The 15,069-nt window shown below is 51.8% G+C and overlaps 1 protein-coding gene across 1 annotated transcript in view; it reads right to left on the minus strand.

Annotated features, from left to right (window-relative positions):
* Positions 1-15,069, minus strand: part of DNHD1 (dynein heavy chain domain 1) — a 62,836-nt gene that overhangs the window by 25,532 nt on the left and 22,235 nt on the right. The window contains 12 exon segments of the mRNA XM_010839148.1: positions 9-1,710; positions 1,811-1,908; positions 2,203-2,328; positions 4,108-4,315; positions 4,856-4,950; positions 5,331-5,529; positions 5,629-5,756; positions 7,569-7,918; positions 7,920-8,056; positions 8,550-8,707; positions 13,283-13,526; positions 13,617-13,882. Coding sequence (XP_010837450.1) covers positions 9-1,710; positions 1,811-1,908; positions 2,203-2,328; positions 4,108-4,315; positions 4,856-4,950; positions 5,331-5,529; positions 5,629-5,756; positions 7,569-7,918; positions 7,920-8,056; positions 8,550-8,707; positions 13,283-13,526; positions 13,617-13,882 — 3,711 coding nt within the window.

The following is a 15,069-nucleotide window of genomic DNA, read 5'->3' on the forward strand; positions in this document are numbered from 1 at the left end:
CGCGATGCGGGAAGCATCCCGGATCCCTGCACCCAGCAGGGTCAGCTCTGCCACTTGCTGCAGGTCGGGCAGGGTCAGCGCCACGGGCCGCAGCAGTTGGCGCAGGTTGGCAGGCATGGCAGGGCTCAGGGCCCGCAGCGTCAGGAGACAGCCATAGCCAAGGCGCATATCCACATGATGTCTCTCAAAGAAGCTGCTGCCGAGGAGCCAGGGGTGGGTGGGGTCGATGGTGCTGGTACTTCGGGAAGCTTCCTGGTACAGCGGGGCATACAGGTGGCGCAGTTTGGCCAAGCGCTGGCCCAGGGCAGAGAGCAAGCCAAGGGGCAAGTGCTGAGCTGCTTCTAACAGCAGCCAGGCACCTCCCTGCAGGGCACCATTCAGGTAGTTGCTCAGGCTGCGGGCCTCCATCTGGGGCAAGCAGGGCATCACCACCAGCTGGCGCCCCAGGGCCTGGGCCAGGCTCTTTACTATGGCTGCCTTGCCCACACCACTGGGGCCCAGTAGGGTCCCGCAGGCCACCTCTTCCAGGGCTAATAACAGCACGAGGGCTGGCCGCTCAGGCAGCAGGCTGGGTAGGGACCCCAGTCTGGGACCCAGGTACTCATAATTGTACAAGAAAGATCGACCCAGCACATCTATCCAGCATGCAGCTGGGGACAGAAAGGTCTCAGTAGACACAGCAGTCTTGAGACCCTGCATGGGGCTTTGCGGAGCAGTGTGAGGGGAACCCAGGTGATACTTGAGTTGGCGGACCCAGTGGAAGTCTGTCAATCCACTGACCTGGTGCTCTTGCAGCAGCTGGGATATGTCCCGGTGGGTCACCGCCATGACAAGCAGGGCACTGAGCAGGCTGGTCTGGCGGACAGAGGGCAGGGGCTGCTCACCCTGAGAGGCCCTCTGGGCCCGGAGAAAATGCACCAGTACCTCTAGCTTGCGCACATGCATGGGGACCATGGCCAGGGTCCTCTCTTCAAGCAGAGCCTCCTCCATGCCGGCCCACCACACCACTTCCTCCGCCACCAACACACACTGCCACGGGAAGGCCTGGACTAAGTCCAGCCAGTGCTGGACATACATCTTCACGGGCAACTGGCTTTCCTGGGGCAACTGGTTTTCCTGCTTGAAGGCCTTGTCTAGGGACGGGCCCAGAGCAAGACGGGCAGCCACGCAGTCCTGCAGATTGTGCACCAGTGCCAAACGCAGACTCTCCTCCAGGGAAGCCAGCCACTTGGGGAGATCAGGATGCAGAGGAAGGGGCCCCCGCAGCTGCACCTCCTCCCCACCCACCCCGAACACCGCGAGCGCCTCCACCTGAGTCTCTATGCTTGGGCTTGACTCCGGGTCATCCGTGCCTTTTGCAGTTTCACTGGACTCGAAGCTCACGGCATGCACGTGAGGAAAGCAGCGTCGAGCCCACAGCTGGGCCTCACAGGACTCCAGTGGGGCAGCCAGCAGGGCCACGAGCTCACTGTCACTGAGGAAGAAGAGGCGGGGGAAGTGGGCGCGCACGGCATAGAGCACGCTCTCCAGTGCCATGATGATGCCCTCCAGGTCCATGGAACCCTCCTGCAGCAGTTGTTGCAGCTGCTGGCCTTGGAAAAGAGGGTTCCGCTTGGCACTGGGCACTATGAGTGACAGAACCAGGGGGTCAGCTACAGAGATCTGCATCAGGGTCCGATACTGCGCATCCATGGCCTCGAAACGGGTGCTCTGTGGTAAGAGAGGGCAAGGTGAGGGCAGCGCCCCCACTCCGACCCAGAGCCCTGCTGCTCAGCAGCACTGGTCCACCCTGCCACACCCACTTCCCTACCAGCTCAGGACTCGGAAACTGGATCTGCATCTCATGCAGAACTTTATTTAGGAAGATCCACTTCTGCTGGAAAGTCACCCACACCTGCAGCAGGGCGCCTGTGAGGGCAGTCAGGGGAACAATGGAGGGAGACTAGGGTTCTAGCTTCTGCAAGAGGGACCAGCCTCCTCCTGCCCTCTTGGGGCGCCCTACCCCCCAAAAAGCTGCTTAGTAGGACCCCGGGACCTTGCACGAAGGAGAGAAAACCTGCAACGTGAATAAAGACCTGGTCACTTTAGCCCAAAAAATGGCTCTGAAGGTGGTGCTCACTCTGTCTTCCCCAACCCGCACCTCTCTCCCCATCATCTCCCGTCAGGTCCCACCTATGAGCCCAGCTAGAGGCCTGCACTCACTCAGGCCGTGCATGATGGTCACCCACTCCAGGGCAATTCTGTTTAAGTCTCCTGACTTCTGGATGGCCAGGATCTTGAACAACACCTGAAGGCTTTCATGGATAGAGTCCTGCAGTCTGCTGTAATCTAAGGAAGAGTGGACTTGAGCTGAGCTGAGCTGAGCTAGCAGTCAGATGGGGCAAGGGCGCAGGCGACTGATACCCAAAACACGCTGAAATGCACAGATCTCAAACTATTCTCTGGAAGATATAAACATTTTTTCCTCCACTAGTTGAACCATATGCTCACCAACAGTCAGAGTGTGTTTGCAAAACTGTTTATGTGAGTTCTGTTTATTATGTGAGTTATATTTTAATTATAGAATTTAATCTAGTATTATGTTAATCACTGAAATACAGGTGGGGAAAGAGTTGCTGGTTCTATAAAAACTATGGAAGCCTTCAGAAGTAAAGGTAAACTATTAAAAAATAAAGGCATGATATTAAATTAGGTATCCATGCTGTTGCTTTAGTCTTGTCCGGCTCTTTGCTACCCTATGGACTGTAGTCTGCCAGGCTCCTCTGTCCAAGGGACTCTCCAGGCAAGAATACTGGAGTGGGTTGCCATGCCCTCCTCTAGAAGATCTTCCCAACTCAAGGACTGAACCCACGTCTCTTTACATCTCCTACACTGCAGGTGGACTTTTTTTTACCACTAGCACCACCTGGGAAGCCCAAATTAGGTATAGACAAGTCAATTTTTTTAAACTGTGAAATTATAATAAAACTCTAGAAAAATTCTGGACTCAGCTTCATAAGTGTCCTCGTGTCACTTCTCAACTTTCAGAAATGGAAAGTGGAAATAGCAGACAATGTATTAATACTACAAAGGCAGTGCGGAACCTCTATCAGTTGACTGCAAATCAAAGAAAAGCTCTTGTCCTCAGGTTAAAAGGTTAGTAAATACATGTACATTATATGATTTAAGCTAACATAAAAATCTTAAGCCATGTATGCATATTTTATGACTGATTGCCCTATTTAACTAACTTTTTGAATCCGCTGGCTGTTTTTAATTAGACCGGATAAGAGGATTTCTCCTTTACTGGCAGTTCCCTAATTATTCCATTTTAGGTGCCTGGACATACACTGCGCCCTCTGTCTGGCAAGCCCTTCTGCCCTTGCATGTTTAGCAAACTTGTACTCCTTCAGAAGTCAGCGTGAGGCCTTTTCCTAAGGAAACGGAAGACTTCTCTCAGTCTCCTGCTTGTTTCAAGTTGCTTCTCTTTCTGATGGCTCAGTGGTAAAGAATCTGCCTGCTAACCAGAAGACCTGGGTTCAATCCCTGGGCTGGGAAGATCCCCTGGAGAAGAGACCAGCTACCCACTCCAGAATTCTGGCCTGGAGAATTCCATGGACTGTGCACTCCATGGGGTCGCAAAGAGTCAAACACGACTGAGCGACTTTCACTTCTACTTTTTCACTGCTCCATCGCACACCCATCTCTGTTCTCTTGTCCCTGTCTGGGAGTTCACAGGAGACAGGACTTTGGTCTGATAATCTCAAGAGTCTCCTGAATTTGGCTCAGAAGAGGCAGGTGAGTTTGACGAGGGAAGGACAAAGGAATGAATGAGCTGGTGCAGCCTAGAGGACAGAGCATTGAACACTGTGGAGATGTGACCATAAAGGGGAGACCTTTGCTGAAGAGGCCAGACATTGGGCAGGAGAGAGGGAGTGAGGGGCTCCCAAGAAGATTAAGACTGTGTGGGAGCTGCATGGAAGATACTGTCTCAGAAAAGACAGATGGCTCAGGCTGTCCAGGAGGGCAGGGGCCCTGGCTAGAGAAGACAGATCTGGCAGAACTTGGTGGATGAATATGCCCCTCACCCTGTCTGGCTATCACTGAGCCCTAAGAGGGCCTCCTCACCTGAGAGGATGAAGGTGCCGCTGTCCTTGCCCACTACCTGCCACTGAGGGCTGCGGGTTGCTTGCCTCTTGGAGCGCTCAGAGACTGGGGACTCGTAGGGCACATGCAGGATGAAGTTGAGCAGTCGCAGCTGGCGTGCTTCCCAGGCCCGCCGCAGCCTCAGGAGCGCCTCGTGGGCATGAGTCCGTATGTTTTCAGTCCTCCAGATCTGGAAGAGCGGAGACTTAGGAGCCGGGACTGGGGCATGGCTCAGGGGATAGCCCTGGAGCTTGGACTCGAGGTCCAGGGCTCAGAAGAGAGCGGGTCTCGGAGAGGGAGACCGAGGTCATTGGCTTCAAAGGCAAGCCGCCAGCATCACACTGTGACCTAGGGCTGCTGCCCTGAAACCCACTCTTTTGCAAAGCTCTGGCCGAGCAGACAATACATCAATCAACTCATGCTCTTTGGGGACAGGGTAAGTATTGGGGGACATCTGCCATCCTGTGTGCCCACCACTTAGAGGCTGCCACCCACTTCCTTCCCCTGTAGAGGAGGGACATACTCTCAGTCACAGAGAGTCTGGAACCACCCATCAGATCCCCATACTCCCCAGGAGGCTAGCAATCTCAACCCTCTCCCCACAGACCAATATCTGCTGTCCCCCTTGTCTCAAGGGGCTGCTGGGTCTTAACTAGCTCTTTTAGAGCTTAGCAAACAGGCCTTGGGCTTGAGCTACCCCTCCTCGGTGGGGTTGTTGGGGAGGGCCCACCTGATTGATTCGATCTGTAAACTCCAGCAGCGGACAAGAGAGCAGCTGGCCCACTGTTAGGAGCTCTATGCTGTAGAGACTGCTTAGCCCTAAGGCTGGAGGTGGAGGGACAGCAAGTCAGAGCAATACTCGGTCTTTGGCAGAGCCCAACCTAGCCCAGCCCAGACAGCACATCTCAAAGCATGACATAGAGGCAGGGGCCCAGAACCCAAGGTCCAGAGCACAATTCAGAGTCCAGAACTAAGACGCCAGCCTAAGTCCAGCCCTGGGCAGCAGAGAGGATCCACGTGGTAGTGTGGGAGGTTAAACATGCTTGTCTCAGTGAGGGGAAGGAGGCTGTGGTCCATGGGGAAAGGTCAGGGCAGCCCAGGGAGGAAAGATGCTTCTCCAAAAAAGCCATAGAGAAGTGAGTTGTCCCATTGTTCTACCCCTATGTCCTTCCCTCCCCCAGCCCTCTGACTCTATCCAAACCCACCTCGCAGGAGTGCTTGGCAGTTGAGGTTCTGCACCTGGAGGCTGCCCAGCTTGTTCAGCAGGGGAAGGAGGCTGCGAAACTCCTCCAGCATGTGCATGCAGCGCTGCAGCACTGGGCTATGCAGCCCCAGGGTCGCACTTACCCGGGCCGCCTCTGTCAGCCAGCCGTCTGTCTTCTCCTGGGCCAGAGCCAGATTGAACTGTGGGGGGAGAGGCACACCGGCAGCTGGAGACCCTCCCACCCCCAGCCCTAGAAATGCTTCACACCCGGGCAGGGGCTCCAAGGAGGGCGTCAGCACCTTGGCAAAAGCCATGCACTTCCATTCGCTGATGTTTTCAGAGATGACTCTGTACAGGTGCCAGATGTGCTGCTGCTGCACGATGGGGCGGGTCCCACAGACTGGCAAGGGCACAGGACTCTCGTCCCCTGTGGAATAGGCCCGGGGGTCATGTGGGGGCATGATCAGTCAAGATCCCATAATGACAGAAGGGAGGGTCCTGAAAGTGCAGGGGACGAGGTTGGGGGGTGGGGGCGTAGTATCCAAAACTGTTCAGTACAATAAACGAAGGGAGAGTTAGTCCAGGGAAAGAAACTCTAGGAAAACGTGATAGGGATGAAAGGGAAGGTGTCCTCTTCTACTGATTAGAGTCTGTCTCTCTTATGCCACTTCAGCCACACCACCCTTCACTATTGCTCAGATACTTCAGCCCTGCTCCCTCTTGATGAGGGCCTTTGACTGGCAGCTCATTCTTTCTGGAACACTCTCTTCTAGAGAACTATATGGCTCACTCCCTTACCACATTGGAGTCCTTGATCAAACGTCAGTTTCTGAATGAGACCTAGGCAGTGCCCCCCCCCATTAAGAACTGCTATCCACCCTCCCTGACATTCTTGACTCCTCTTAATCCCAAGGACAGAGGAGCCAATTTTTTGACTTCAGAATCCAATATTTAGCCAAGCTGTGATATAAGGACATTATACAGTCATTCTTAGTCATAAATACCTTAGAAATTCTAACACCTCCAACTCCCTTCTTAGAAAAAAAAAACAATTACTCAAAGAGTTACTGCAGCCATCCAAGGAAGAGGTGAAAAAAACTAAAAAGATGTGGTATTTTTAAAACTGGAAGTGGGTAAACAAAACCATGCAACCTTAGATGTCAAAATAGTTGTTAACACGGTTACAGAACAAAGCAAATGTCAAAGATAGCAAGTAAAATTAAAGACACAGAACAGAAAATAAACTGTAGCATTAATGGTCTAGATCTAAGATCCTAGATTGTTGTATTAATAATAAAAACTGGGAGTTTGGTGAAGAGACAGGGGTGGAAAAAGGAAATAAAATCAATGCTGTACAGTTTTCCAGGTAAAACCCCACAAGGCCAGAGTCCCCTACTCTACTTTTCCACAAACATCCAACCACTAGCAGGAAAGGCCAAGGTCTGTGGTCTACATCAGCTGGAGCATGGGATGAGGGTCCCCCAATACTTGACCAAAGGAAGTCCCTTGTTTTAGGATGGTCCCAGAGCATCTCCTCCCTGGGATTGGGGACCTCACAGTCAGAGATGGTAGCGGTTGGCAGCTGGCTAAGAGTCAACTCAGAAGCAATATGCCCTTGCAAAGGATACAAGTGAGCGACAGAAGTGACCGCACCTGTGAAAAGAACCTGCAGCCCACAAAGTCCTTCCAGTGCAGAAGGGAAGCAGCCTAGCCGCACACTGCACAGAAGGGCCAAGACCAAGAGTTCGGTCCGGCTTCCCCCCTGGGGGCCAGGGAAGCCCTCAGCAGCCACCTCTCTCCACCACACTGGCTGGAAGCAGTGGCCATGGAGCATCCACACCCGTTTTTATCTGGGACTTGCTGCCGGCTGTAGGCCTGAGTTGAACAGGGCTACACAACGGCTAAGGACTACGACGAGAACACATTTACATTTCTCTGCACAGGCTTTTAGCCCTCCGATCCCATCACATTCTGATGGAACACTCAACTATTTGCTTTCTCCTCCAGACCATGAGCTCCCATCTAAGCACAACGTTTATCCCCACCCTAAGCACAACACTTGACATACCCAATGGATTTAGATTTTGTCCTGCGATCTTTGCATATGAAAGAGACTAAAATGAAGGTATGTGATTCCTAAGACTTGCTTAGGATCACCCAGGACACAACCCAGGATCACACCACCCAGGATCATACCACCCAAGGGTGGTGGTGGCGGAGGGGGCGGGGCTCTGGGTACCAGTGAAGGTGGTGTAGGCATGGTGCAGGTCACAGAGGCTGCTGACTGTGCTCTGGTACTGACGCTCCAGGGAGATGAGCTGGCGCTCGGTGCTCCTCTGCTCCTGTGCAGGGTCCATGAACGGACCAGACAGGGCCTTCTCAATCACGCCTTCCAGCTCCGCCAGTGCCGTGGCCATCAGCTGCTGCAGCTTGGGCACGATGGCATGCCGCTTGCTGAGCAGGAACTCTGAGGCCTGGCTTTTCTCATACTGGAATGACTCCCATGTGTCCATAAGCTGAGGGGCAGGCAGAAGTGTGGTCAAGCAGAGCTGGTGGTGGTGGGGAGGAGCAGCGGGAGGGGCAGAGGAGATGCCTTCTCACCGAGATGTCCAGTGCCTCATTCTCAGCACTGAAGAGGCCAAAGTGGTTTCGGATGAGCTCATAGAGTGACCGCGTGTATTCCATTTGCTCCTCCAGCTCAGCGTACCGCTCATTGGCCTCATTCAGCTGCAGGGATGACAGCATGAGACCAGCACCCTCACAGCCCTGTGCCTCTCTCTGCACCCATCCTGAGGGGCACTCCCTCCTGCTAGAGGCTCCAGGTCCCAGCAGTTGCCTTTTAACCCACCGAGATCAGGGCAGCCCGGGATCAGATCCCCATCTGACCGAGGTCTCCCTGAAGACAGCACAGCTCCTCCCCCATCGAGTCATTGCCCTGAGGACAGGGCAATGGATCTCTACTTAAGCATACAGAGAGCAGAACTCTGTCTCTGAAAGCAGGACTGTCTCTCTCTCATCACATCAGGGCCTCCCCATATCATGAGGATACTGAGGGCCATGTGAACAGGATGAGAACTGGCCAGGGCAGGTCACACAGGTGAATGCAGTTTAAAGGCATCAAGCCCCACTGGGAGCTCAGCAGAGACCGGAAGGGAGTGTGCTTAGCACGTGAGCGGGATGGCCCTGGATAAGCTGGGGAGGAAGGATTGGGAGCGCCCACCTTCTGGGAGCACCATGCAATGGAGTGGATGTCTGAGTTGATGGTTTGGAAGGCCTTCATGAAACCTGTGAGCTCCATTATCAGCTGCTGGCTGCGGCTCTGGCATTCGTTCTGTACCTGTTCAAGAATGTCCTTCCTGATGTTTACCAGCTTGGATTCTGAAGACAGGAGAGAGTGAGGCGTGAGGGGCTGCAGTGCCCAGGGAGCATCCAGGGGAGGCTGGACTGAGAGCAGCTTGCAGGGGAAGCCAGAGCATGAACTGGTTCCCTCAGTCACTGAACACGTACTGGACCCCTGCCTGGTGTCATTAGCTGCAGTTCACTGGGGCCCGTGCTGGGCACCAGCAGACAAGGATGATGAGTGAGACAGAAAGGTTCTCACCCAGAGAGGCTCACAATATGGCAGTAGAGACAAATATATAAATGGACAATCACGTATCAGTGCAATAAATGCTCTCCAGCCAGCCCTCAACCTGGCTCAGTGAAGAGGAAGGAAGCCTGCAGAGACTGGGAAAGGCGTCCTCAGGGCAGGGGGCACTGGAGCCGACTGCACTAGGTGGTTAAGGCTCCCAGGGGCACACCCAGTGGATGAAAGCATGTGCAAAGGCAGGGGAACGCCATGTCCATGATAAGCAGAATGCCCACCAGATAAACAGTTTCTGTCTGAGGAGTCTTATTGCATCTGCTCTAGCAGAAGAAGGACCAAGAAGAGTGTGCACTTTGCCTTTTGTTTTTTAAGGATTAAAGAAAACAAGCTGTCAGGTGGATTTGCAGCTGGAAGATAATCTTGGAAGCTGGCTTTGGCAATATGAACAACTCCACTGTCGCCAAGGACAGGAATAATACCAATATGATGGGTCATATGGTAGAGCAAGGATTCAAACGCTGGCAGCCTGGCTCCATCTTGTTATATTTTATGCTTTGAAGGGTTAAAAGTAAATTGACTCATCTTTCATGAGCATCTCTGCAACTGTAAAGTAGGATAGTGAGTTCCAGGGGCATATAATTGAGACATACAAGGAATGGATCTGATGGGGTTTTGAAGAAAGTAACCAATAGGAATTGGCACCAAGAGATGAAACTGAGAAGACCAAGACGAGAGAACCTCCAAGGGGTACTCAAGGTTGAGCAGAACACAAAGATGTGAACTTGTCCTTTTCCAAACTGTCCCACTGGCCTCTGACAGTAGCTGGACCATTGCAATGGTGTTGCTTTCTGAGCAGCAGCACCGGGTTGATGAAGACCAAGAGCTCAACAGTGACACCATGTGGTAAGAAGGAGCAGTAGATTGATAAAAGTACCAGGGTTCCTCCGGGTTGCAAGTTGGAGATGGATGGGAAAAGACATTTGAGAGATACTTAGGAGGCAGAAGAATGGAAAGGATTTGGTGACAGGTTGGATGTGGTGGAGTTAGGGAGATGGGTGAGAAAAGTACGAACTCAAGTTTCTGTTGAGGCCAACTCATTATCATTCTCTATTAAAGGGAGCCCAGATAGAAGAGGAGCAAAGTCTCAGGATAAATACATAAGACTAGAAGGATGAAAGAAGGATGAAAGTGAACAGAAGAGAACAAGGTGAAACAAAAAAAAAATTAAGCATTTGCTGCATGCCATACTCAATGCTAGGAATATTACAAATAGTATCTCATTTAATCCTCCTTCCCATAACCCAGTGAGTGGCTACATTATTATGTCCATGTTACAAATAAAGAAACAAGTTCAGTGATATGAAGTCATGCAAACCAGTAAAAACAGAGCCACAGTTCTGAACCCAGCGCTTTTCTCTCTCCATCTGTTCCTCTTAAAGAGGTCAGTTGACCTTGGATTAAGGACAAAGAAGTCAACAAATTAGAAAGAACACCGACTTCCTGAGCAAGAGTGGAGCAAAGCCCACTGCAACCAGGGTCAGAAAGAAGGCAGGCCAATCACAGGCCCTCCTGCTTCTGCCTGGCCAGCCTGAACCCTCTGTACATTTAGGAGGGAGGGTGGGGATAGGAGTAGGGAGTTCTGTCACCTAGGAGATACCTAAGGAAGCCTGTGCTTTCATCTGCGGAGGGGCAAAGGCAGGGAGAGCTAGGCAAGCAAGCACTTTGAGGCCCAGCTCCAAGGCCTCCCACCTTCATAAACCAAGCAGGCCTAGAGGGTATGAGTCTGAAAGTACCTAATCTCTGCAGAAAGCAGACATTGCCATCTGGGGATGTTAGGTCACAAAATAGAACCTCTCAATTTCTTGGAGGAACCAGCTTCCCAATCTACTGTGCTCTGTGTCTCTCCACAGCCATCTCCTGGGTGGAGGCATTTAGCCAGCAAACAGTAGTGTGAGACATGCTACCCACAGGAAGGGAAAAAGAGAAAAGAGGAACGAGGCTACGTCTTAAACCAGACTTCTCAGAGATCCAGGGAGACCAACAACTGGGCCTTGGGCTCATGTGGGTAGGTAGACACCTGAAGTGGGAAACTGAGATGGGCTGAGGGGCGAATAGATAGCAAGTGGGCCTGAGCTCCACTTTCCATGTAGTCACTTTGGGGAGATGACTTTCAGGGTGCCCTTATACTCGTGTGACATGAGACAGTCACAGCAGAGCAGAAACCAGGGCGTGAGAAAGAGGATCAAAGTTAATGTTCCCAAGACCCCACAGCTCCTAGACGGCAGTGGACACAGGAAACAGTAGAGAGTTGATAGCCAGCAGGCCTGGATGGTGTTCCTGGATTGAGGGGCGAGGGGCCCTTCAGCAGAAGCTATGGGGGTGGCCAGCCTAGGACAAAGACTGGATGAAGGGTTCACTAAAACGCCAGGACATGTGGTGTCAACAGGAGCCAATGCAGAGCCAGGTCAGCAAGGGCAGACCCTCTGGGTTCCTACCAGCCGAGAGAACACCGGCCAGCTACTCCAGCTCAGGACGCAGCTGCAGCGGAAGCAGCAAGGTCAGAAGGAGGGCAGAGACCTCAGGGAAGTCAACAGAAGCCAGCCAAGAAGAGCACACGGCCCTGAAGCCCCCTCCAATGCCAGGTGCCACCCTGGGAGGAAAGTGAGCTGAGGACGCTTGAGAAACAGAACAACCCAGAACCGTAGTATGAATTTTGAATTGACCAATTACCCCAAATAGACTGAATTAGACCAAAAGTCCTACTTTAAATGGAAAAAAAAAATGTGTTCACTTTCGATTGGAATACAGTTGTCCTTAGGGGAATTGGTTCTAGGACTTCTGAGGATATCAAACCCCACACATGCTCAGTTCCCTTATAAAATGGCATAGTATTTGTTTATAACCTATACATGACCCCCTGTGTACTTTAAATCATCTCTGTGCTGTGTGCTAAGTCACTTCAGTCATGTCTGACTCTGTGTGACCCCATGGACTGTAGCCCATCAGGCTCCTCTGTCCATGGGACTCTCCAGACAACCATACTGGATTGGGTTGTCATGCCCTCCCCCAGGAGATCTTCCCAACCCAGGGATTGAGCCTGCATCTCATGTCTTCTGCGTTGGTAGGCAGATTCTTTACCACTAGCGCCACGTGCGAAGCGCCTTAAATCATCTCTAGTTTACTTATAACACCTAAAACGATGTAAATGCTATGTAAATAGTTGTAAATACAGTGTAAATGCTATATAAACAGTTGTCGGTTCAAGTTTTGCTTTTTTGAGACTTTCTGGAATTATACCCACAGACATAGAACATACAGATATGGAGGGCCAACTGTTCTTTTACCATCAGCAGAATTTAAGGCTACAGCACAAGCCAAGATCAGTTAAAGAGAGTAACTTTTTATACATACAAATCGTGGTGTCAATTTTGACTGCTACATGTGGAGAGAGGGCACCCTTGATTCCTGAGAGTCTCAATAAAGAAACTGAATTCTACTAGCCTAAGGAGCAAGCAAAGATTTTCCTTAGTCACATTTAGTCTGACTCCTTCCACACCATAAGAAGAGAAAATGTCAGGTGACAGAGACACCTTTCCTGAGAAGTGTGGGGGATGAGCTGGGCCAAAACAGATGGAGAGGCCATCCCCTGTAGCAGACAGCTGGCAAAGGGAAGGATGGGACCTGGGGCTTTTCGAGGCTCTACTAGTTCCTGCACCAAAGGTCTCTGGGGGACGCTGAAGGCCCAAAGGGCCATGTGGATACGGTACAGAAGGTGAAAGAGAGAAGGGAGGATAGGACTTCGCTGGTGATGCAGTGGTTAGGAAACCGCCAGCCAGTGCAGGGGACACAGGCTCCATCCCTGGATTCCACATGCCATGGGGCAACTGTACCCACGTGCCACAACCAGTGAGGATGCAACTACCAGGCTTCACGGGTGGCTCAGTGGTTAAGCCTCGTGACAACCCAGGAGACAGGAGATGCAGGTTCGATCCCTGGCTCAGGAAGATCCCCTGGAGGAGGAAATGGCAACTCACTCCAGTATGCTTGCCTGGGAAACCCTGTGGACAGAGGAGGATGGCAGAATACAGTTCATAAGGGTCGCAAAGAGTCAGATATGACTTAGCAACTGAGCACACACGCACGCTGCAACTACTGAAGCCCGCATGGCTAGAACCTGTGCTCCACGACAAGAGAAACCACTGCAGCGAGAAGCCCCTACTCGAGGGCCACCGTAACGCGAGAGTAGTCCCCATTCGCTGCAAGCAGAGAAAGGCCGTGGCATGCAGCAACGAAGGCCCAGTGCAGCCACAAATATATAAATAAATAAAATTTTAAAAAGCCAAGAACGGAGGCTAAGCAGCACTCACCCATCTCCGCCCGTATGTTGTGGCAGCTCAGCAGCAACAGCCTGCCTCTTGTGATCAACTCCATGGGTATCCCGGAGACTTGGGCCTGCCAAGCGTTCAGGCGGGTCACCAGCATCACGTAGTTCTTGATAGGATAACCTCTCATAGACTCCAGCTTTTGACACCCCCAGGCTTGCAGGAACTCATAGACGCCTGTCATCCAGTGATAATCCCTGCAGAATTCCTGCACCTCCTGCAGCATGTCCTAGAGGCAGACAAGGGGGTTAGGGCAGAGGCGGGCGGCTGTGACAGGAACTGGTGGCCACCATCCCATTCCTTAAACCTCTGTCCTCACCTCCAGCAGGACCTGTTGGACAGCCAGTGCCTGCTGGATTTGGGAGCTGTTGTCCAGGTCCTCTTGCAGCTGCTTATAATCAAGGGGTAAGTACTGGCCCCGAAGCCGCTGCCCATGGACCTCCAGGGCTTCAGTAACTGTGCGAGACTTCCAGGGCCACACCAATCCTATATTCGGGCCACAGAAGACGTCCACAGCATCGCTGGGCTGGCCCTGGAACTTGGGCATCATGAAGTCTGAGTCTGAGTAGTCTTCTTCATCTTCGTCTAGTGGGGGACATACCACGATTGTCCATGAGTGCCCTCCAGGGACCATATACAACCTCTCCCTCTACCCTGAGTGTGGACACACACATTACACACCTTACACATTCTCTATTCAAGAGTGAGTTTACACATACATCTATATCATAAGCATAGTGTCAGGGAATCTGTTAGGGTTTAGATGCAGACAGCAAAATTTACTCCAGCTAGCATATGCAGTGAAAGCATTAGTCGCTCAGTCGTGTCCAACTCTTTGCAACCCCATTGACTGTAGCCTGCCAGGCACCTTTGTCCATGGATTCTCCAGGGAAGAATAGTGGATTGGGTAGCCATTCCCTTCTCTAGGGGATCTACCCAATCCAGGGAAGCCCAGTATAAGTAGCTCAGTATAAGCCCAGTATAAGCAATTCTTTTATAAAATTACATGAGTTGTGAATGACTGCAAGAACTGAAAAACAAAACCACTCTAGGCCATGTGTCCAGGGATTTGTGCTGCCTGGCAAATTGGGATGTCATCGCCATACCACCAGCTACATAAACACATGATCATAAATGATTACGAGCCCCACCAGCAGAACAGATGGCATGCGTCCTGCCTTTCTCCCCTACTTACCTCAATTCTGAACTGAAGTCACATATAGCTCTAAATAACCTATGACTCCCAGCCTCGAGGAGGTCTGAGAAACGCAGTCTCAGAAATGCAGAACAGAGGAGGTGCGGAAGGAAGCTGAGCAAGCCAGTCCTCAGCACCTGTCTTAAGGAATATCCTTGAACCCAGCCTTCGCCTTAATTCTTGGGTTTCCCTGGTGGCTCAGAGGTTAAAGCGTCTGCCTGCAATGCGGGAGACCTGGGTTCGATCCCTGGGTCGGGAAGATCCCCTGGAGAAGGAAATGGCAACCCACTCCAGTATTCTTGCCTGGAGAATCTCATGGACGGAGGAACCTGGTGGGCTACAGTCCACAGGGTAACAAAGAGTCAGACACGCCTTAATTCTTAGAAACTGGTTAATTGCCGACTTCGGTATTTAAGATTTGCACAAAAAGGGAGAAGAGGCATCAAAATGTTCATAAATTAGATTCATACAGCAAACACATAAACACCACGGTGCCCCCTCCCAAGGGCCCGTCCTCAGATCTCTTCCCTTCACCATCAGGACTCACTTTCTAGAACTAACCCAGTTTCATGGTTTT

Source organism: Bison bison, unplaced genomic scaffold, assembly GCF_000754665.1.
Source record: "Bison bison bison isolate TAMUID 2011002044 unplaced genomic scaffold, Bison_UMD1.0 scf7180017864112, whole genome shotgun sequence".
Taxonomy (NCBI): Eukaryota; Metazoa; Chordata; class Mammalia; order Artiodactyla; family Bovidae; genus Bison; species Bison bison.